A 24588-nucleotide genomic window follows, 5' to 3' on the forward strand; every position below is an offset into this window, starting at 1 on the left:
CTCGTATCAATGTAGTGCCTGAATAAATGCATCAACAAAATGTTTTAAGTTTTCACCCTAGTTGCTGTATTGCAACACAAGTAATTTGTGAATGATTGATGTCCCAATTTAAAAATCAATTGGCTGTTATTATCGTGATGTGACGCTCTGTGGCGCTAGTTCATGCCTTTTCTATTGCCTGAAGGCACTGGAATCCTGGAAGGTGCAATGGCTTTACAAGTAATTTGAAAGATTAATGCATTATTGAATTATGATTATATCAAAAAACAATTGCCTTTAAAAACAATTAAGTAATCCTGAAATAAATATTAGAAAAACGCTGTTCAAATGTGCCACTTGAACTCAGTGTATTAAAAGAAATATTAAGTTAATGTGTGTGTGTGTGTGTGTGTGTGTGTGTGTGTGTGTGTGTGAGAGAGAGAGAGAGAGAGCTGTTGTGTTCTCATTGGTTAGATACACGTGCTGAACTGTATCAGAAGACAGGGAAAAATAGTTTTCCTCTTTAACAGTCATAGTCTTGTGAAAGTAATGAAAGTCTATCCCCTCAACAGGGTGCATCCCCCACACAGAGTTTGCCTGTGCTTTGATGAGCCCCACATTGTGTGTGCATTTTAAAAGAAATCTATGGTCTTGCTCACAAACGAAAACGTTTTTTTTTAAAAACAAATTAATTCACAAATGTCTTTATTAACATCTTATACGATACTGACACATGATCATCTGGCTGAGTGATATATATAAGAGCAATGAAGTGGTTTGCAGCTATGATGAGGACCCAAGAAGCAACACAGAATTAAAAAAAAACAAAAAACAAAAGTACATTTACTACATTACATTGTGCCTGTAAGAACTGTTTCTGGTGAGTGCCTGTAAGAAGTGAAAACAGTCAGACCCAATGATCTGCTCAAATAGGCTAATAGGTGGCACTTGTATGATAGTGCTATGTGTCCCAAAAATATGAGACTGTTAGGAATGCAGTCCTCTACCTGTTGTAGTTGGTACAGTATGTAGTACCTTACATTGTGAGAAGGAGCCATGTAACACATGAAGACATACATCTTCTGTATAGAATAAGCTGGTGAGTATCTTGGTCAGTAATTTATTCGATATTTAGTGGATGCTTAACAACACTGTCACATCTTCTATCTTCATGGACAGCCACTGTGGCCATCCAAAGGCAGGTGAGGGGTTTCTTATGCAAATGAAAAGCATGGTGGGAACATGAACTGCATGAGTCTGCATTTTTTGGCTGACCTCTCAAAACCAAGGGATGATTTTGTAAGTTATTTACATGATTTTTGCTTATGGTGATATGTCAACACAACTCCCGTTTTGTTTGTTTGTTGTCCATTTTGTCAGCTGTATATTTAACCATTACTGTTTGGCCTATAGGCACGATTGTTGGTACTGTTACTTTAAAAATGTATTCCAATACAGTTACTAATAACTTGTTAAAAATGAAATCAGTAATGTAATCCAAGTATCACAATATTTTAGTAATATAACTTGATTACTTTCCGTTGCTTTTGGATTACCTCATGCATATAAAGACAGGAGACAAAAAATATCAATAAGATGACTTTTATTTAATCGAGTGTGTATCTTTGTCAGAATACACACTTGAGTATTTGGTGTCACTCAAGACCAGAGTGATGTTGTGTGTCAACGGTGAAGTGTTGTCATGTGTCCAATGTGCATGGTTACAAACTAGTAAATCATTCTTTATCTTAAAATTGTAGTCCTTTTTTTATCCCCTTTTTTACTGATTGATTTGTAATCTAATTACTTTTTTTTTTTCTGTAACTTTACCGGAATACAGTTACCTCTTTTTGCACCCTGATGTTACTCTCCAAGCCTGACTAGATAATCGATACTTGATAAAGCACAGCAAATCATTCTGCTTCTCTGAACTGGTGAGAGTATTATGCATATCTGCTGCATGTTATCAAACACCGTAGGAGATCTAAATACATATTTCTGCCAACTGCATAGGCAAAACATTGTGAAACTGAGAATGGGTACAAAGTGGGTTTTTTTTGTTTTGTTTTTTTATTAGACAGTGTTTGTTTTTTTAATCCATCTCATTATCCAGTTTAAAATACAATAATTTTCGAATTTACTAAGGCCTAATTAAAAGAATATGCCTACAGTTCTTAGTTAGTTTTAGAGTTTTATAATTTTATCTTTATTTTATTTGTTTTACTGCCTATAGTGTCTCCTCAGTGAAATACATCGATGATAGCGTTTCCTCAGTTCCTCAGTTCTGCAATACCTGTTGTTAATGCCCTGCTTCATTTATCACTATTTAGTTTTTTTTTTTTTATTACTACTCACTTGTGTGTCACATGTGTGTGTGTGTCTGTGTGTGTGCGTGCGTGCGTGCGTGCGTGCGTGAATGTCCGTGGTGGGCTGGGATGGAGGGGGGGCTGTTGTTTTAATTGTTGCTGCTGCTGCTTTTAATTTCTGTAAAGCACTTTGAGTTACATTAACATGTATGAAAAGCGCTCTACAAATAAAGTTTGATTGATTGATTGATACAGGAAAACACCTAGAAAAGTACTGTCATCAAATAGAAATGAAAATACAATGACATTGAGTTGAGAGGAATCTGTCTATGATTTACACTAGTGTGAATAAAGGGTTCCATGGTGTAATGGTTAGCACTCTGGACTTTGAATCCAGTGATCCGAGTTCAAATCTCGGTGGAACCTCATGGCTTTTAAAGGTGAAGCTTACTTAATACACAACTTGAATATCATCCAGTACATGGTCATTGTAAGTGCTATATTGTAGGTAAACTTTAATCAAAGAGGCTTCTTCAGTTCTAACAAACTGAAATGGAGTTGTAGGCTTTTGAGGATAACACAAGCACTAACCCAGTGATTAGCGTTGATAAGTTAGAAAACACTACTTAGGTAAACTTGGCTGAACAAGTTCAAAACAATATATATAGTATATATAGTATATATGTTTGAATAAATCAATTAATGCAACCATAAATCAATCATGCTGGTGGTAGATGACAATGACGACTAGAAGTCTTTCATTTTTCTGTATTTGATGTCTACATGCACTTATCCATGTAATTTTGTGACAGTAAGCACTGTTTCTGGTGAGGCGCAACAGGTCAGCTTATTTTCCTCAAATTGTGATGAACAAAACAACTGTAAATGGGAGCCAACTGGAGCCATCAGATCAACAACAGCAGTAGAAGCTAGAGTCTGTCATCTCACTTATCACACACACACTGGACTCTGACACTGTTTGCTTAACTTGCTCCTACCAATCACACAGTGTCACTTTATATCATTACTTGCCTGCCGCTTTAACTTGTCATTTTCAACAATTGAACTCACCTCCTTCTTAATTTTATTTTTATGTATATTTATTTATGTATATCTTATTCTTATAAGGTAGTTAGAATCAGGGTAGTCGCATGAAAATTGCTGTGTAATTTTATTTTGTACTTTCATAGCAGGGGGATTGACATCAATGTGTTGTTCCATGGTGTAACGGTTGATACTCTCGACTCTGAATCAAGTGATCTGATTTTTAATCCTGGTGGGACCAGAGATTTTCCAATTTAGATGTTGTCGGCGTCGTCAAGCTGTACAAAATAACTGATTGAAACGCTCAAGTGATGAAATATATGCACTAAAACTGTCTCTCTGTTTCTGCATGCTCTTGGTCACTTACTAATGCATACACACATACCTGCCCTGGATATTGGTATGCCTTTACTTACCATTACATATTTACACTAGGGCCTGCCCTCAATGATCTACTGTATGAGTTTAAATAAAGGTATTAAATAGAAAATGTTATTTGGTGGATTTATATCACAATGTTTATAGTTAATAACAATACTTCATTTCTCTGTTGAATCTAATTTATCTTTTGTTTATTTTTAAAGAGTTTGCAAATTTGTTAACTCAGATGGTTCAGCCCCTTCCCACCCAGTTAATATTTGGGTGCTCATAAAAACCCTCCACATGAGTCTCCACTGGGATTTATTTGTTATGCTTATAGCTGATGAAGACAGAGGGGAAAGAGAGAGGGAGAAATAGAGGAAGAAGTGGTAAATTAGCAGTTATCAGATTTACACTACGTTGTGGCAAAATGTGTACATTTTTATATAATTATCTATTTTATAAATCTACAAAGGCCACAACCTTTCTCCTCACACAACCTGACTTTTACCCTGAATATATAGGCCAACATTTTTAATACCTTACTACATCCATAAACCTTCTCCTTACATAACCTGACTCTTACCCTGATAATATTTTTTTTTCTTCCCCTTGCTGAAGCCATAATCATTCTCCTCACCCGACTTGAACCCAGATTCAGGTTAATAAGTGACACACATAGGGGTGGAAGCAGTATTCATTCATCCATTCCTTTTCAATACCACACTGTAGAAGTACTTGAATTTGTACTTAAGCACAGTACTTGAGTAAATATAATTTGCTACATTCTATTGTGGTGGGGATTGTCCACTTCTTAACTGTATGGTTTAGTACAATATACTGTACATAGTTATATGTGTAGGGGGTATGCACTGCATGCATGCTCCAGAAAAACAAGTTAGGCATGCTCTAAATCCTGTTTTACAGCATGCCTACAATGGCTCAGCATTTTTTATAGGCAGGTCAGGACAACTTTTTACACATTACACATACACGACTTTTTACACATTAACTGGGTTTGTAATGAGTATTAGACTATTATTGTAGAGGAAAATTGGGATCCCAAAAAATACAATACTCAAAATGTTTTAATGAAATACATTTCAAAAACTTAGCAGTACATTTCTATTTCACAACAAATATGAGACGCTTGTGGGGATGTGTCACAACTAATACATGTATAGTCTCTAAAACTGCCAAAACTCTGAGGGTAATTAAGTCATGCAATCGTGATTTTGAGGGACAAGGTTTTAAACTTAACTGGGAACGTGCTTGGGCTAATATATTTACATCATCAAAAAATCAAGTTCATGAACTCATTCACTATATGTTTGCACATAAAGTCTATGCAACACAATACAGGCACTTAATAGCCAAAATATCATGGCTACATACCCTCATGTCTAGCTAATCTTTGGACAAGGTGGCTAAATGTCTTAAAAGTATTCAGAATTTCCCCATTCCTAAACAACCTACCCTATTTTTATTCAACAACGACGCCATACTCAGTGATAGCAGTGCTCATAATTTCAGTAATAGTATAGTTTTGAGGGAAAAAAATCAGCTGGTCAGTCACATAGACCACAGCATCGTATTCTACTACTCAGAATAATGTACAGTAGAGACACTTGATTGTGTTGCATGTTTTATACCAGCTAATGTTATTGATTATCCTTCTTCTTATTCATCAGCTGGTGTGGCCATGGAAGGACATTTGGGACGTCCAGAAGCAGGCAAAAGGTTTTCCCAATATTCTCGACGAGCCCTAAAACAAAGTTTGATAGTTTAGTTGGTTGGGAATCAACACTTCTGTATAAAATACAAATACATATACTGTACATATATCACACTTTCTTAATGCCACTTTGTACTACTGTTTGCTGCTTTTTGTCCAAATGATGCCCGCTTAGTGTTACCTGGCTCTGACCCAGGGTTTAGTGTGCATCTCCAGAGCAGCTCCCCAGGGTCCGTGCTTCTCTGAAGCTGGTGGGAGGAATCCTCTCTCTGCAGCCAGCTCCTCTGCTATAGCTCTGATATGATAGGCCTCAAATCCACAGCAGCCACCAATGTAGCGAATGCCAGCATTATAAGCCTCTCTGGTGTATTTATGTATATCCCAGCGGGTGATTGCTCTGGTTTCCAGTGCTGAGAGTGAAATATAGTATTCACTCATCAATTCACAAGTATGAACATTTTGTTATCGATTTTGTTGATCAATGTATTAATCAGACTTCACATATGGGGAGTTTTTAAAGATAGAAATATAGAAGCTCTACAATCACACACTCACATTACACTACAGGTTTACACTTAAATTAAATAAACATAACATTTGTAAACCAACAGTAACAATTTTGAGCCTATACCATTTATATCTTTATCCTATAGAAAAGAAAATGCTGACCGAAGGGGAACTCAGGAAGGGTGAGGTATCCAGTGTGGTTGCACTCAGGTGTGTGAAAGCCCAGTGGCTGGACCATGAGATGGGCCTTGAGACCTGCTTTCTCTAATCCCTCTTTCATGAGCTTCACTGTACGAACGCCAGTCAGAGGGTCCAAGTGGCAATTTATTCCAACAATGTCAGCTCCTGCAAATAAATAGATAAAACATAATCAGATTTTACAGCTTAAACATGGTGTCAGATTTTCCGACTTGATGTACCACATCACAGAAGGTTTGTGTACCGGCTTTGACCAGCCTGACAGCGCACTCTCCAGGTGGGACTCCTTGCATGTCTCCATGAGGGGAGATGCACATCGTCGCACCCACTGTTTTACCGCTCGTCTTCAACACCTCCACTGCCCACACTGCCTCTTCCACATGGTCAAAGAACTGCAAAAATATATGCATGCAAACATTGAATTTTTGCAGGAAAAAAGAAAAATACAGAGAAAAGTAAAAGTAAATTTATTTATTTTTTGGCCACAATGTTCAATCCAGTCCAGTCTTCCTATCTTGACAGCTCCTTCACAAGCTGGTTGCTAACTTTGTGTGCCAGTCATTCACTGCTGGGCAGGTAGCCTTTAGTGGTTTTATCAGAGTTTATCACAAACAGAACCAAAAAAAAGGCAAAAAAGTTCTGTAAAGTCACAGTGTCAATATTACATCATAACTAATTAGGATTGCAGCATCATTTGATGCAAAGCTGAGATAAACAATAGTGATTAATGGAGGTTTTAATCACAGTTCATTCCTCTTATTAGTAATACCTCTGCTATAAAGAAATCAATGTCCTTCTTGAGGAAGTCCTCCATCTGTTTCTTAAAGATGGCCTTGACCTTAGTCTCATTGCGAGTCTTCGCATAGCAGGGAGTCATGGACACTCCCCCAGCAACCAATGCATTACCCTCATTAGCGACCTCCCTGGCCAGGTCACAGGCTGCCTCATTGATCTGCGCCCCCTGGATCAGACAAGAGCAGATCGGACTGATACCAAATTATGTGAGGATAAATTTCACCATGTACTGTAAATAGAATAATGGTGATATTAGATTTTGTAAGGGTTTGCACTAACGGTGATGCCGGTGACATGGCTCATCTCCAGTTTATCCTCACTGCAGTAGAAGGTGAATGTCTGAAGCACATTGGCTCCTGCTCTCAGGAACTCCCTGTGCAGCTGCCGCACTGACAGAGAGACATAAAGAGAAAGATGAAAAACTCAGTCACACAGATTATGCACAAATAGAAAAGGGTCTGTGTGATTTCAATAAAAGGCAGTGAAGGGAACTGCTGCTTTGTGATTAATAATATTGGGCAGGAGCAAAGCTGGATTTCAAACCAGGGAAAAAGGAGGGGCCCAAGGGGTTGAGGTTCACTGCATGCCAATTGGTTTGGTGAATTGATCAAGTGTGAATTTGTTTAAGGAATCGGAACTATGCATTGTGAAAGTGTGAACAACATGGCTGCTGCGGACAGGAGTGGTTTGTTGGGCTCCACTCAAATCGTCCTTATTCACACACTTTCTCTATCATTTCTTGTCACCTTGACCTTCATCATTCAGAAAGTTCTGACTCTAAGAAAAGGAAAATCCTCCATCTGAAGATGTTTGACCAATGGAAGGTGTTTGTGCTGCTCCTCTGTTGTTTGCTATCACTGGTGCCAATTGGACACTACCTAACCTAAGGATAATGTCAAATCAACCTTAAAATGGTCAGTAACCTACATTGGACAAACAAAACTTTATTTATTTGGACATGAATATCTTGCCCTACACTCCATCTGTTCATTAAAGGGACTGATTAAAAATGAAAAAAAATGCATGTTCACAAAAAACTATTTAATCAGGCAACCACAAACTAACGGACTGACTGAAATCTTGAGGCCATGTTATGACCTCTCTCTCCAACACTAGTTTATCTCAGGAAAACTTGGAGCAGAAAGGTTATATACAAGATGCAGAGTGCCAGTGGGGTGAGGTGTGACGCAGAATTTGTCCCAGGCCCCAAAATCTGTGTATCCAACCATGGCTGGGTTTATACCTGCTTCAGGGTGTTCAACAGCTGCTTCAGGTGTCCAGAAACCACCCTTCACATAACCTCGTCGCTCTAGTTGCATCACATAACCTCCATCTCCTACAACCACCTCCCCAGCATTTAGTCGCTCCAAGATATCCTGAAAGTACAGTTAAGCAAGCATGCACAAACTAGTTTGTTAGTACTTTCCCCTTCAGGGCTAACAACTACATGCATATAATTTTTGAGGCAGTTACTCAGGAAGGAGGGCAAGTTAGGGGGAATTAGAGCAAATAATTCACATAGATGTTCAAATATATCAGTCTAACCCAGCACAGTCCTCAAGGCTGTCACTTTGTATTGAAAAGTGGTGGGGACATAAGGGTTCAGATGAAACAAACCTTTTTTAAATGGTCTTTAAATTTAATCTCATTTGTAAGTTAGCATGTATTGGTGCGTGCTATTCTTAGCACATTTCTTGTGCACATTTACTGTGAATTTCACCGTTGTGGGACGAATAAAGACAATCTTAATCTTAATCTTAAATCAACATTGTCACATTCTCTCATCCTCCTTACGGCTCACCAGCCTATTCAAATGATTTCCCGAATCCTCACTGGTGGAAGAAGTAGGCTGCTACTACCCCTTCTCCATTGGTTAAAAAAAACTCTGCAGTAGACACAGGTTTTTATCACCTTGGCTCGGCTCGGCTCGGCTCGGCTTTGATCTAAATGTAAGATCTGGGTGAACACCATAAATTCCCACGTTAAATTTAAGTGCCCCGTTCATTCCCATGAAAGCTGCTCAGGTGTTTTGAAGCCAAAAAAGTTAGACTTTCGACTAAATAATGCAATAATTTAATCGTGCAGCTCTTCTAGACTTTTCCAAATGTTATTGGGCTGAATGGCTCAAATTATGACAGTGAAACGAGTCATTTCGCGGGAGTTGTGAAGCAATCTCTCCTAGAGCACTTAAATATGTTTTTTATTAATCTAAATATAGACTTCAATCTGAATATAAATGACACAACATAGTGACAAACATCCTCAGCTCACAGTGTAGCCTACTTTCTCATTTTTTTTATATTTAAATGTCTCTTGTAGCCTAAATGCAGCTTTTAGGGTTTTTAATTTGCTTTGGTGATTATAATGTTCACAAACTAAATGAGAGACAAACATCAACTTGCTCAGGTTAAAACAAGAGATAACTTTTAATGATTCTTTCACTTACCCTCTTCTTGCTGTCCATCGTGCAGGATGTCAGCTAGCTTTTGCACCTTGAAATAAAGTGTAATCAAAGCTATCACGGACTGGTTATACAGTTCAGGGGGCGGTGGCTGTCAGAGAGTCAGTCAGTGAGTCCAACAGAGCTGCCACTCCCCTTGTCAAAGGACCTGCTCTTCCCCCTCACTTTACTCAAAGAATCAACAAATGTGGCATGTACTGTGCAACAAGTGGAAGAAACTTTACATAGGCTACTTACAATCCGCATTAAGTTAACAACGAGCAAACGAGTTCAACCAGTTTTTCAACAGGTTTGACTCAAACTTTAACTCACCATGTGTTTGTCTCCTTCCAATATTGTGTTGTTAACTGTCTTGAAAAAAATCCCCGCGACGGTCAACCCTCCCGACCGAGACTGAGAGCACAGCATCCCTCCCCAGGAGTGAGAGTCAGACAGGGTCCTGTTTACTGATGGTGATTATGTGATTACGTAATTTAGAGCGAAAAAACATAACTTTGTGGCTTTCCAGGATGTATGATGGGTCAAGATCTCAATCACAACACATTATAACAGCATCCATAAGATTATAAAAAGCAGCGGGTAGGCTACATGTTTTAACAGGTGGACACTTGGGGAATCACGTTGAACAAAACACACAGACGTCAACAGTCGGGCAATGCTGACACTCAACACAGCTGCTTGATACTGTGTGATCAAACATAGGCGGAGAATTGGCGAGCCTCCGCTGCGAGATAATGCGGAGTCTCCTCCCTCACCCCCGGCCTCTGCTGCCACTCAGCGCAGACTCTCTCACCCAGCCAGCTCTGTGGACTTCTCCAGCACCTCTTCATCCTGAGCCTCGAGGAAGAAATACACATTTGGAGTGAGTCTGGGAAGAGCCCTTCTGATCTCCAGACGTAAATAGTGTGGGAGAAAAATATGATTCTCCAAGGCCATTCTGTCCTCATACAATAAGGACGACATACGCATCTTGTAGGCCTACAGATGTTAAAGTCTGGATAAGGATAGTGTAGGTGAAAGTTGCTGTATGAGGAGCAGATCTCATGGTCTCTGCAACCTGGTCATTCAAAGCTACTGTAGATATGTCTACAGAACAGATGTCTGACGAACCAAGCCAAGGCAAAGCTGACTGTTTGCGTAAAACTTGTAAGGAGGCCTTCGATCTATCTATGTAAGCAGACTAAGTGTCTGTGACCTATTTTCCTCCTATCCCTCTGGCTAGAGGTGAGAAGAATGCTGCACTCACCCCCCTTGGTATGTTGTTAAACAGATAACCATGTATGGGAGGGATGCTTCCTGAAGCTGTGGATATAATTTGAGCATTTGGGAAGACTTGTTAGGATGAACACGATATTGCTCTGTGCAGACAGATGTACTGTTATGTTGTTCCTCCTTGATCAAGTTTGTAGAAACTATCTCAACGTAAGTCATCGGTGTCTCTGAGTCTTCTTCATCTCTCCTGAATGGTCAAGCGAGCCGAATTTCCACAACAAATAGTGATTCCTGCCTGTCTCCTAAACCCTGCAGATACACATTTGCCTAACACCAACTAGTTAATCAAAGGATGTCTGCCCGGTTTGTTCACTGTGTTAATTGTGACCAAACTGATGTGTTTAGCTGTGATCAGTTTACCGGTATACTCTGATTAAACACATCACCACAGCAAACTATTCGACAGGACTTGAATGATTTCTTCAACAACCTCCACCTTCAGAGTGCCAGGAAAAATCTTGCCTCTTTCCAGTGCCCAAAAAAGGACATCCTGTTCATGTGGCTCTGGATGACTGGATGATCTATTTCCTTAAAAAAGTGATAAGGCAGGTCACTCTACTTGGTACGTCGGGCCACGTCACTTAAATCTAATATCTATTCAGTAACAAATGTAGCAGTATTTTCTTTTATGAAAGGGGATTGTTGGAAAAAACATGAGAAATGTTTTCACTTGATTTATTATTTATTTATATTAAGTATTAAGCACCAGATTACAAAAATCAAGAAATATGACTGGCTTGTGAAGGTGTGTTACAGGAAGTAGCTGTATTAACTAGTAAAAACCCAGCTGTGCCTTCATGTACAATTAGTTATTAGGTTAAGGATAGTGCATAGAGTTACAGTCCAGAAGAAAAGCAAGAAGCCGCTGATTCATGGATCACTGAGCTACCATAACATGGCTGAGCCAACTGGACTGATTGCTAAATAATTGTTGTTAAACAAATATCAGGTTTAGATCTTTCTGTGTCATTTTTCATATAAAAAAAGTGGAAACTCTGATCAGACCTACAGAGAACACAGAAAACTTCATAGTGTATACAAGAAATTACATCTGTATTTTAGATTCCAGCTATTTTCCATAATTATCAGCTGGTGCGGCCATGGAAGGGCATTTGGGACGTCCAGAAGCAGGCAAAAGGTTTTCCCAGTACTCTCGGCGAGCCCTAAGACAAAGTTTGGTAGTTTAGTTAGTTGTTAATTAACATTTGTGAGACACACATGCACACACACACACACACACACACACACACACACACACACACACACACACACACACACACACAATATATGCATTATTTTGTCAGTTGCAATTATCATGACCTGGATGACTGAGAATCTTCACCAACATTATGTTGTCAGTCCTTTGATCTGCTAAATGCTGCTTAATTTTTAAAGCAGCAGCCATGTTTCTGCTGAGTGTTACCTGGCTCTGACCCAGGGTTTAGTGTGCATCTCCAGAGCAGCTCCCCAGAGTCCGTGCTTCTCTGATGCTGGTGGGAGGAATCCTCTCTCTGCAGCCAGCTCCTCTGCTATAGCTCTGATATGATAGGGCTCAAATCCACAGCAGCCACCGATGTAGCGAATTCCAGCATTATAAGCTTCTCTGGTGTATTCATGTATATCCCAGCGGGTGATTGCTCTGGTTTCCATTGCTGAGAGGAGAGTAAAATATTTAGGTCTGGGCATTTAGTTATATTGCTGTTGTTTCATCAATGTTCTCACATATGGGTGTAGCAAAAAGGCAACAATACAGGAGCTCTACACTCACATACCTTACATGTTTATACTATACATTAGATACACAACAACAATCATGTAATTTCTACCATGTCTTGGAAAGCATGGTTGGGTTATTTGAGCAGGAACAATTCAGAAACTTCAGGTCAATTTAATGCAGATCACTGCCTACTGTATTTAACGTTGTTAAATCCTAAACCTTAGGTGTTTTTGTACCATCTGCACTTTTTGTTCATAGTCACAGTTCATCACAATAATGAACATAAAACAGTTTATTTTCTTTATTCTGCATAAAAGAAATATAAAAATGCTGACCGAAGGGGTACTCAGGTAGGCTGGTGTATCCACCTAAGTTGCACTCAGGTGTGTGAAAGCCCAGTGGCTGGACCATGAGATGGGCCTTGAGACCTGCTTTCTCTAATCCCTCTTTCATGAGCTTCACTGTACGAATGCACGTCAGAGGGTCCAAGTGGCAATTTATTCCAACAATGTCAGCTCCTGCAAATGAATACATGAAACATAATCAGATTTTACAGCTTAAACATGGTCTCACATTTTCCGACTTGATGTACCACATCACAGAAGGTTTGTGTACCGGCTTTGACCAGCCTGACAGCGCACTCTCCAGGTGGGACTCCTTGCATGTCTCCATGAGGGGAGATGCACATCGTTGCACCCACTGTTTTACCGCTCGTCTTCAACACCTCCACTGCCCACACTGCCTCTTCCACATGATCAACAAACTGCAGGAGAAATGTGTTTTGAATTATTAAACCTTAACTTGGGACAAGAGTCAGTTAAAAACTGAACTTATGCACGTTACCATCTGTTGAACATTTATTCCTCTGGTGGTGTTGCTCATACTTCTACTATGAAGAAATCAATGTCCTTCTTGAGGAAGTCGTCCATCTGTTTCTTAAAGATGGCCTTGACCTCCATCTCACTGTGGCTCTGCACATAACATGGAGTCTTAGACACACACCCGGCAACCAATGCACCACCTTCATTTGCTACCTCCCTGGCCAGGTCACAGGCTGCCTCATTGATCTGGGCCCCCTGGATCAGACAAGAACAGGGTGGAGTGATGCCAAATTGATGTGAGGACAATATTCATGAGGTACAGTAGGGCCAACAAGATGAAGGTGTGACTAGAATTTGTATGATAGGGTTTTTTCACTGACAGTGATGTTGGTGACATTGCCGCTGATCTCCAGTTTATCCTCACTGCAGTAGAAGGTGAATGTCTGAAGCACATTGGCTCCTGCTCTCAGGAACTCCCTGTGCAGCTGCCGCACTGACAGAAACAGACAGAAAGAGGGGCTTTTGAGGAAAACACAAAAATATATACATATATGCATAGTAACATGTGCATGAGTTGGAAACATGTACCTGCTTCAGGATGTTCAACAGCAGCTTCAGGGGTCCAGTGTCCTGCCTTCACATAGCCACGTCGCTCCAGTTGCATTACATAACCTCCGTCACCAACAATCACCTCCCCAGCATTCAGGCGCTCCAAGATACCCTAAGTTCACACACACACACACACACACACACACACACACACACACACACACTGATCAGGAGCTAATAAAAATAAATAAGTAGCTCAGGTATGAGATGCCTCAGGGGCCTGTCAGGTGCACTTTGCTCACTTGAAATGAGGCTTTCGATAGGCTTTCAGAAAATGTCTTTACTCTTGCACAATGTTGAGCAGAATACTTATATACTTAATATTTTGTGCCTAAATTCATCATCTAACTCTCAATAATATATTTGGTTTCAATACTAAAACAATATATTCAGAAAATAGGTCTTCAATAAACATGCCAACTTGTTAAACGCTTCTCTTTTCAATACAATTTATTGTATTGTTTTGCTTTTCTTACTGCTTGTGAGCCAACTAAACTCCCTGAGGAGTAATTTACACGCATGGAAATGAGAAAGCCTGGTCTCTTTATTCTTTAACATAACTGCAATTTAGCCAAAATCAAATGAAATGAGAGAGAGAGAGAGAGAGAGAGAGAGAGAGGGAGAGCAAACACTATCAGCAGTCTGATAGATATCCAAAGCTAACATTCCCTTGTCTATTATTAAACACCGTCTGCGAGGAGGACATGCGAGCAACTTGTATGGTGTTGCTTGTTATCTTTGAATAAGTACACGGACTGAACTTCCACCTGCTAACAACTAATTGATCGTTGTTCACCTTTTCTTCTTGGAGGCTACTTCATTTCATATGTTGGATGAACTATAGATTGTACATGTCTATTGAACAAGTAACTGCGCTATAGAGACGCAGCCTGTTACATTCAGGTTTGGACAAGATGAAAACGTTCACATACGATAGTAAAGCCGAGGAGAGCACGCACAGGCTCACTGTATGTAAAACACAACCTCAAAAGGGATATTTTTCTGTCTCTCATACCCTTCTCTTCTTGCTCTCCATCGCTGCCCACGTCTCTGTGCAAAGTATGTGTGTGCAGATATGAATGGCCACTGATTTTGTACCACTGTAAAAAAACAAAACAAAACATAATCTCACGAGATTGAGGGGCTATTACGTAGCATCACTGAAGCGCCACAGCGAGAGTTGCTTGCTGCCCCTCTGAGGCGAGGCGGATCACATCAAATGGTTATTTATCAATTGGGTGATTATTAACTAGTACTTGTCCAATAGTCTATACCTCAACAGACAGCTTTTAGTTGAAGGACATAGAAGAAAAAAAAAATGTTTCTTAGAAATTAGAGAAGCACAAACATGTTTTAGGATATAGGCTACAGTTTATAGAGTTTTAATTAATAATTTGTGTCTAATATGACTTTTCCACAAAAAACTTCAATTACATAGACCTGACCTTGAATTGAATCCAGCAGAAAGGCCAGAGTGAGCGTCAATACACTTTAAATCCGAAACAAGCTGACTGAATAATACATTAATTAATAAATTGTACACTTATTGAATTTGAAAATTCTCAAAAAACAAACGTTTTTTTCCCTTTATGCCTATGCAAATAGTTTAAAAATCAGAAACTGAAGCCTGCCACTAAACGATTGGCCACTGGCATCACATTTTAAATCCTAAATATCAAACCTGTTTGATTTTATCAGGGTGGCTCCGATGAGTCTGTGGGCAATTCACGAGGGTTAAGACTGGATCGGTACATTTAACCCTCACATTAACAGATAAGCTGTGCCATACAGCATGTTTTGAACGGGCACCGTATTATTAATAAATACTACATTACATCTTTGGACACTGTCAACCTCGAAAGCCGAGATACAGTTAATCTCTCGCCTGTCATGCATGTATGTTGGGTAACAATTGTGAAATAAGACAAGAAACAACGACAGCATGTGTCGGTGTCTAATGTTTCCTTTTGAACAAACAGCCACTTCCTTTCTCGACCTGCAGGGGGCGCTGCAGCACGTGTGCAGCAGAAATACGACACTACGTCACTTCCTGGCGGGGTTTCGAGCTGAAAACGGATGTAAACAAAACCAGTGAGCGATTTAACGGCGTTAATTTAATATATTTTCAAGTAGATGATGCTTCATATGTGAGCCACTGAACGCGTGTGTCAAGTTATTGATAAAGTTTGAATCAGCAGTGGTTGTAAGTGATTAACGTTAACTCGCAGGTGTAACGTTCACTGTCAGAGAAGAGTTCAGTTTTTTCTGAGTGTTGAACGAAATTAAACAAGGTAAGGTATTTATGCTTAATGCATCATTTTAAAGCATAGATCCTGCCTCAGGTCTCCTGTAACATTATATAAAATTTTAAATGAACTTCTTACAAGGAAGTGTTTGATTTTTAACGTGTACATTTGTGGCTTTATGTTTGTTTACACTGATGATGATCAGAGGTGGACTATACATTAGGCCAAGTATTGTACAGTTGTGTGCCCCTTCTCCGTTGAGTATTTTAGATTTTTGGTCCATTAGATGCACACATTTTACTTTACTATATATTTGACTATATACTCACTGTGACAACTTATGTTACTTATGTTATTTTTTCTTGGGCAGGTCGAGTCAAGTAAAATGTCCTAAATCAAATAATTTTTTTAATCCAAGATACTGCAATCTTACCTGCAGTATCTGTTCTTCATAAAAAGAAAAGACAAAGTATCAGTACAGTTTATCTTACCTGTTCAAAAAAGTTCGACAATTATTTGGTTTTGTATCATAATTATTTATATTCAGTGAAATAAATGTCATCAAACAAAATAGATTACAAGCTTCTCTTATTTCTTAATTTCTTCTCATCGAAAATATTCCCTCCATATAATTTTTAAACAGTGAAATACTGTCTGTCAGGGAAAAAAACTGAAAACATAAAATAAACAAGTCATTAGACATCGTGTTTCAAATCAAGTCATGAGTCTAGTTTCAAGTTATTTATAGAATAGAAAATACTTTGTCTACTTTTTGTGTGCAAAACGCAGAAATGTGTCTTTGCTTGCATGTGCATAAAATACATTAAAAACAACATATTACAGTCAAAAATAGGACACATTAAAACATAAACATAATAGGAGCTACATACAGCACTTTTACTTCCAAGTAACACATTTTTACAAGTTACAAGTTATCTTGTTATGCAGTGTATTTGCATTTTTGTATTCCTACTTTTACTTATTGACTGATTCAAAGTCCTTCTTCTCCTGCATGTTTTTTTTTTTTTGTTTGTTTTTTTTGCTTGAATATTAGTTTAACACAATAAGCAAATTCTGGAGCATATGTGCAGTAATTCTTACTTTTGGGCCGACAATACTGAATTGGTCCAGTTGTTACGCTCTTTAGATCAAACTTGGGTGATGTGGCGTTGACTTTCTCTTTGGTTTCACGTAATTCCCTTCCCCAGGCACCTGCACTGTTGTGTGATGGACCCATCTGACAACGTGGGGAACCTCAACCACATGATGGAGGGTGTAGTACTGGATAATGGTTCTGCTCCTGATGGCTCCCCCAGACAGAAGGATACCTCGCCTGCAGACATGCTGAGGTTCCTTCCACATGTTCTTTAACACTTGTAATTATTACATTTACAGTGGCTGAGTTTGGGTTTATTTGATGAATCACACCCCAAAACAGACTCATCTGTCATCCAAACTGAATCAAACATTTTACCTCTTGTCAAAAGCATTGATTATAATCTTTATAATGACTGAATTTACTGTCTTTTCAGAATAAAACAGCAGATGTCCAACCAGTGCTTTGAAATGGCAGTACAGCTCAGTGCAGGTACGGTCTGTGCATTATTTCCATCATACTGTATTTTCATGAACTGCACAAACAAAGCGTTAATATCAGGTTTTCTGTAACAGGAAAAAGTAAGAGATCCTGCAGCATATCTGAAGCTGAGAGAGACTTGTGAGTATTTTGAATGAGCCTTTTCATGTGGATATACAATTTAAGCTAAATGTAAGATTAGAGGTAATTTCAAAATGTAAACTGATCACATATTTCTCATTTAATACTACAGGACAGATTATGTCAGTGAGCTGGAACAAGTCAAGACTATTAATTTTAACAGCACACTGGCACTGCACAGGTAAACTGATGCCTTATCCTTTGTGATGAGTGCTACTTTTGTCCTTGTACAATATCATACTGTACATATATATGTAATATAGGAGCAGTGATTTTCATTGACTTGTTATTTAACTGGTGTCTTTCAGAATGCAGATGTGGCACGCTATTGGAGAAAAACTGAAACAGAGTGATTCAGAGGCAGAGTAAGTCAACTCCAAACATAGTAAGACAACTGACATACATTTGTTTTTGATGATTGTGTTATACACACTTGTTTTTCTCAGTGCCCTGAAAGCTGTGAGTGAGCGCTGCATGGCTCTTTGTTCACAAATCAAACAATTTCAGCAAGTAAGCAAATTCATTATCTATTGTGTAAATATGAAATGTGTGTCTGTGCTAATATTACTGTGTTTAAAACAATTGTCTATGTGAAATTAGATGATACATTTGTTGTTAAACTACTACTAGCAGTATACCAACAGTCATATGGTGTCTGTCTAATTAGCAGGTCCAGTACTATAAATCACTTTTTAGTGGGTCATAAATACCACCACTATCAACTATACTGCAATATCAATATACTGTAAATAACTAATTCATAGTAATATCACTTTTTTCTTGATGGCCTTTTAACATAGATCTGTTTACAATTATTGGACAGATTTAATCAGGTGATGCAAGTTTGAGTTTTTACTGCCAAAAATCAAGACGTGTGAATTAAAACTAAAATATATTGCTCTGTGAAATTATGATATTTAATTCTGAACTCCTGTATGTTTTTGATAACAGGAGTCAAGAGATCTTCAAGATGAAATCACAGAAATACAGAAGAAGAGGCTTGGTATGTTGGTTTGTTTACAACGAAGTAGAACAATTATAATCCAATTTAATGTTTTCCACAGTTCAGTTGTTGGATATACTGTATGATTTTGTGTGTGTGTGTGTGTGTGTGTGGGTGTGTGTGTGTAGGGATGAAGCGGCTCACACATGAGAAAATGAAGGAGATGGAAGAGTTGATGTCCAAGAAAAAGCACCCAGATTCAGAGAAGTACAAAGCTGCATTGGAAAAAGGCCAGGAGAACCTAGAGAAATATAAAAAGATGGCCGTCATGACACAGAACGTCCTCAGGGTAAATTGTGAAAAATAAAATACATTAAATTGCCAGTATAATGTTTGGCAGTGCTTAATGCACACAATGACTTCCACAGCTGGTGTATTAATGGAAGTCTCTCTCCAGGGCATCCTCTTGGCCTGTAAAATCAACTGGCTGGATGATCCGAAACTTCGAGACATCTGCATGACACTGGAGGAATTTCCCATATCTGACTAGAGAACGGATACATGTATCTTATATTTATGTTTTTGTATTGTATTGTCTAATAAATGATCCACAAAACAGTTCAAAGCAGTATCATTTATGAAGGTAATGTAAGTGATGCCTGGCTGCCACTAGAGGGCGACGCAGGAGGAGAGCAAAGATATTAAATCTGCACTTCTTGTCAGCGAAGAAGAACAGTGGCTCACACGTGTTTAACAGCCCAGAGAGATATTTAGAAGAATTGTCACAAAATTGGTTTCTGGATTTTGAACCGAAGTAAAACCAAGTAAAAATGCCGAAGGTCAGAGCAGAGAAGAAAAGCAGACAGCACCAAGAGGTCAAAAACCAAGGTATGTCTCTCCAAAGAAAGGGTTAGCGTTAGCATGTTAGCAAACACTGTCAGCTGCTGGAACAAAAAGGCTTTAAAGTTTGGGATTAATTGACGACAGCGCATAATGAGTGGTAATTGTGTCAGTGCCAAAGTCTACTTGTTGTCTACTACATCAGTCGCCTGTGTAAACAAAACATAGGCTGTTTGTTACCTGTGTTGCCACTGATGTAATGCTCGTAAGTTATGTGAGACTAATGCCAAACTTTAATCAGAAAATCTGCGTTTAAAGAGGCTCGACTCATCCGCAAATGTACATACAGACACAAACCCCTTTAAGATACTTGTTGAATACAAAGGGTCCAGTCAATAACCAGGTAATGGCAATACACACTGTACACTATACTAATCAAGTGCAGCCATGGCCAAGCTGTGTTTCTGTATTAATTGTACCTTGAATTGAAGCTTGTATTGTCTCTTTGAAGATACCAAATCAAATACTTATATATACGACTACCATTTCTCTCAGTGAACGACATTACAATGAGACAATATACAGAAGCAAATGTTTTACACACACACACACACACACACACACACACACCACAAACACATTTTCTGAGGTTCTGACTCGTGGGACAAAACTGATGAAATGTGCTGTGTATAATGTCTGTAAGCCTGTTTATCCACAAGAAACTTAACCAAGGAAAGAAAATATATATAAATTGTATATAAATATATATTGGGTCTATTTTACTATAAATTGTTCAACTCATTAACATCACACAAGATCAGTACTCAGTGTCCCAGTCCTGTCTGTTGTAGGAATCATGTTCAACACGGGCATCGGCCAGCACATCCTGAAGAATCCACTGATCGTCAACGGGATCATTGAGAAGGTAATGCTGTTGCAGTGTGGTCTGGTTCCGACAATTTAATGTACTTTTTTGTTTTAGACACACAAACATCCTATAAACAAAGACTGCGCTGGCATTCATGATTCACAGTGTTTGTAATCCATGGTTGTGGCTGTGTTTTTCAGGCTGCCCTGAGGCCGACAGATGTGGTTCTGGAGGTGGGACCTGGTACTGGTAACATGACAGTGAAACTGCTGGAAAAAGCCAAGAAGGTGAGTGTCGTAACTACAAACACATGCTCACAAAAAAGTAATCAGGTGGTGATAACTTAGTTGATTCTTTATTGTATAATAAGATAATGGATTTAAAGGGGTTATGTTAGTCTGAACTGATCATTATTACTTCAGTTTGATGTCACTTTTAGCATGAGCTTGCTGCCCTTGTCCTTTTTAATCATTTTAAGCACACTGCAAAGAGTATACATGGCAGAGTAATGGTGCTTGAGATCAAAATCTAGCTGTGTTGCCAGGTTATTAATCTTTTTAACCCATGCCTCAGGAAAATGTTGCCCTCATAACTAATTTGTTTAGTTTAGAGAAAGTTTCCACTCCACTACACAGCTCTTCACTAGTTTACATACTGTTCTTGATAACCTTGCCTTTGTGCAATAATGTCCAGCTTATGTTTCTCATTCACATTCTCCTATTATGATCTTCGTGTTTTCTGAACTGTCCACAGCAGTGATAAAATAATTGATTGTCACCTTTCAGCCTTAACAGAAAGTTGTATTTTTGTAGGTGGTGGCCTGTGAGCTGGACTGCAGATTAGTGGCTGAACTACAGAAAAGAGTTCAATGCACGTGAGTGGAGTCAGCAGCCACCACATGAAGTATATTTTCATAGTATCTGCAATTACATTAAAAGTGCATATGTGATCTAATAAAATGACATTGTTGTTTCCAACAGACCTATGCAGACCAAACTTCAAATACTAGTCGGAGATGTACTCAAAACAGATCTGCCGTTCTTTGACGTCTGTGTGGCTAATTTACCTTATCAGGTGAGTGTTCTTAGTCACATTTTAGTTTTAGTCACATTTTGGTCATTTTATGTTCATTCAGACACATTTGCCCACATGTTTCACTTGAACAACAGGACAGGAGATTATTAGGCAATGCAATTGCTATAATGTTAATGAACTGATATTGGCAAACAAATTAACCTAGTCCACGTCAGCCTGGAAACCAGGCTCATTCATTCATTATTTTGCTGCGGCAAACTCAAAACTTTTTTCATGACTAAAACTGGCTTCCAGTCAGGCTGACAGGGATGTTTTGGTTATATTTTGACAGACAGACTAGATGTACAATTGTGGGGAAAAATCAATAATCTTTTGAATGTTCGATAGCCCAACACTAACATTGTAGTCTTGTCTCGTCAACGAAAAAAAACTATGTACTCCTCATAGTTTTTATTATCAAAGGTCAATCTCTAACTCGTCATCGTCTCATCTTAGTCATGAAGAAAAGGTTGCTGATGAACATGTTACTTCATAGTTTTTGTTACTGTATCAGGTAAATGTTTCTTCTGTTCTACACACAGTTGATTCGATGCCATTTATACCAAACTCTACTTTTTTTTAATTGTGCAGATTTCATCACCGTTTGTATTCAAGCTCCTGCTGCATCGACCTTTCTTCAGGTAAGAAACAACCGGTTGCCCACTGAAAGTTTTTAACTGTTTTCTCACATGTCCATGTTGAGCATTTAGCATCTGCTTTGTGTTTTATGTCTGTTCAGGTGTGCAGTGTTGATGTTCCAGAGAGAGTTTGCAATGCGATTGGTCGCTCCCCCTGGAGACAAGCTGTACTGCAGACTGTCCATCAACACACAACTACTTGCTCGGGTCGACCATCTCATGAAGGTCAGTGTGCACTGTCTGATGTTTGCTCTCCCAACACCACAACATCCTGTCAGTGTCTTAAGATATTAAAACGTTTATTTTCATCAAGGTTTTTCCTGTGTCTCAATGTTGATGTTTCCCTCCCGACTAGGTTGGGAAGAATAATTTCCGTCCTCCTCCAAAAGTGGAGTCAAGTGTTGTCAGGATAGAACCAAAAAACCCTCCTCCTCCAGTTAACTTTCAGGTGAGGGTTGACTCTGTGAACAGTTGATTCTGTGAGAATGCAGTTCAAACGGTAGATTAATAGTAGATATGTATTGTTGTGTTGTCCTTTCTTTCAAGGAGTGGGATGGCCTGGTCAGAATAGCCTTTGTAAGGAAAAACAAAACCCTCGGTGCAGCTTTCAAGTGAGTACCTGCCTGCTTCAAACGCTGCCAGCCCAATACAAATCTATTCTGTCAAAAAAAAAAATGTGGGAAAAACAAGAGAGACAATGATGCTGATTTTTATTTTCCAGGTCCACTGCGGTCGAACAGCTGCTGGAAAAGAACTACAGGATTCACTGCTCTGTACACAATGTGGTGAGTCATGGTGCACCTTCATGTGCAGTCGTGCATGACTCTTGTTTCCCTTTTTAACCTAAGTGTTTTGAAACTGCAGATCTCTTTCTTTCTTTCAGGATCACACATCAGCCAGTTTGAATCTAAAATCGTGTCCTTCATCTTAACAGGAAGTCCCAGCAGATTTCAGCATCAGCAAGAAGATTGAAAGTGTTTTGCAGGAGGCTAATTTTTCTGAGAAGAGAGCCAGGTCCATGGACATTGATGACTTCATGGTGTAAGTTGAACATCTATGTATTTGCTTCTTCTTTATTTCCAGCCTTTTGTGTGTAAAAGAAATAACAGTAGACTGAAAAATAAAACTGAATTCCTGTGTAAAGGGATTAATAAAGTATGTGTTCTTCTTCCAACCTTTTTAGCCAAATTATCTGCTAAATGTCGCTTCAGTCCTGTTTAATAATGACTGTGTTCTTCATTCACAGACTGCTTCATGCATTCAACTCTGCAGGGATCCACTTTTCTTAAACAGCAGTGGAAACTGAAGAGAGAGAAACACTCATGTGACTGTTGTGACGAGAGGGGAGAAGTTGAAAAGAAATCGATCATCTGCCAATTAGTTCCTCTTCAGGAGCTTTGCTTGGAGGAACAGTGTACACAAATTTTAAAAAAAATGTTGGATTTAAAGTACAAAGAGTATTAGAGGATACATATAAAGAGCTCATATTGAGTTTGCTATTTTACCATTATGATTACAGTTAAGTGTCCTTGGTAATGCATGGACTGAATTTATTTCAAATGGAAGCTGTGTGTGTGTGTGTGTGTGTGTGTGTGTGTGTGTGTGTTTTCAAGTTGGTCATTCATTGAAAATGATCTGTAATAGATGATTACTCATTACTGCAGATTTGAGTGTGTGTGCAGTCTCTTAAAATAAATTCTTGATTGTCCGCATGTTTAAATTGATCATTTTCAAAAAAAAAGACAATACCTTACCGGAAATGGGGTGTGTCTTGGACTTGACCAAGCCCACAGGACGTGGGTCTGGTTTTGATGCCAATTTTCGTAGTGGCCGAATCGTGTAACTACAGCGTCACGTGTTTCCCTGCGGCCAAAAAATACTTCTTCTCAGAAGCTATCATTCAATTAAAAAAAAAAACTTTATTTGTTCCCGGGGGCAATTACACTTTGTGAAAGAAGGGGCTATAAGTCCATGGACTTGACTCTTTGGTTGGCATGAGTGGGGACGTTATACTGCCCTCCTGTGGTCATGAGTTATAACTACACCTGTGATTCTTGTGGCCCCGGCATAATAACTCGAGATAACAAATTAAATTAACTCGTTATCACGGGAAAACGGAGGAAATAAAATGTATGAATGCATGGCCCTTCAGTACGGAAGCCCTAAAGGGCCATGCATTCATACATTTTATTTCCTCCGTTTCTCCGTGATAATTTCATTTGTTTTCTCAAAATCTCGAGTTATCTCGAAATAGCAACTGCCGTTTTCCCGAGATAACGGGATAATTTTCTCGAGAACTCGAGATAACAAAACTTTGTTTTCCCAAGATAACGATATAATTAATTTGAGATATTGAGAAAACAAAACGATACTGTAAAATATTAAATCATTGCAGGAAACATCATTCAGTGTAGCAATGTCAGGAGCAGGAGCATGTCGATCACCGTGTCACATATCT

General features: G+C 38.9%; 4 protein-coding genes across 4 annotated transcripts; 2 read left to right on the plus strand and 2 right to left on the minus strand.

The window, feature by feature from the left end:
* Positions 1-4759: 4759 nt before the first annotated feature.
* On the minus strand, positions 4760-9620 carry LOC311261665 (betaine--homocysteine S-methyltransferase 1-like). The gene is made up of 8 exons (XM_084360500.1): positions 9371-9620; positions 8168-8300; positions 7204-7313; positions 6899-7090; positions 6374-6521; positions 6094-6276; positions 5606-5834; positions 4760-5454 (listed from the first exon to the last, which is right to left on the minus strand). The coding sequence occupies exons 1-8, from the start codon at positions 9386-9388 to the stop codon at positions 5370-5372; spliced, it is 1098 nt and encodes a 365-aa protein (XP_084216626.1). The 5' UTR covers positions 9389-9620; the 3' UTR covers positions 4760-5369.
* A 1701-nt stretch (positions 9621-11321) lies between these two features.
* LOC311261664 (betaine--homocysteine S-methyltransferase 1-like) lies at positions 11322-14894 on the minus strand. The gene is made up of 8 exons (XM_084360499.1): positions 14820-14894; positions 13784-13916; positions 13576-13688; positions 13259-13450; positions 12990-13137; positions 12710-12892; positions 12081-12309; positions 11322-11820 (listed from the first exon to the last, which is right to left on the minus strand). The coding sequence occupies exons 1-8, from the start codon at positions 14838-14840 to the stop codon at positions 11727-11729; spliced, it is 1113 nt and encodes a 370-aa protein (XP_084216625.1). The 5' UTR covers positions 14841-14894; the 3' UTR covers positions 11322-11726.
* Positions 14895-15852: 958 nt separating this feature from the next.
* On the plus strand, positions 15853-19328 carry cenph (centromere protein H). Its single transcript, XM_084359081.1, has 10 exons — positions 15853-16095; positions 17259-17399; positions 17583-17638; positions 17722-17767; positions 17880-17948; positions 18076-18132; positions 18214-18277; positions 18719-18770; positions 18899-19059; positions 19168-19328. Exons 2-10 carry the CDS (start codon positions 17278-17280, stop codon positions 19258-19260), a joined length of 720 nt encoding a protein of 239 aa, XP_084215207.1. The 5' UTR covers positions 15853-16095; positions 17259-17277; the 3' UTR covers positions 19261-19328.
* An 86-nt stretch (positions 19329-19414) lies between these two features.
* Positions 19415-23838, plus strand: dimt1l (DIM1 dimethyladenosine transferase 1-like). The gene is made up of 12 exons (XM_084359080.1): positions 19415-19598; positions 20402-20475; positions 20619-20705; positions 21231-21292; positions 21399-21492; positions 22084-22133; positions 22232-22355; positions 22486-22578; positions 22677-22741; positions 22852-22915; positions 23065-23171; positions 23377-23838. Exons 1-12 carry the CDS (start codon positions 19541-19543, stop codon positions 23417-23419), a joined length of 921 nt encoding a protein of 306 aa, XP_084215206.1. The 5' UTR covers positions 19415-19540; the 3' UTR covers positions 23420-23838.
* The last annotated feature ends 750 nt before the right edge of the window (positions 23839-24588 follow it).

Source organism: Pagrus pagrus (genome assembly GCF_965226575.1).
Source record: "Pagrus pagrus genome assembly, chromosome: 8".
NCBI classification, from domain to species: Eukaryota; Metazoa; Chordata; class Actinopteri; order Spariformes; family Sparidae; genus Pagrus; species Pagrus pagrus.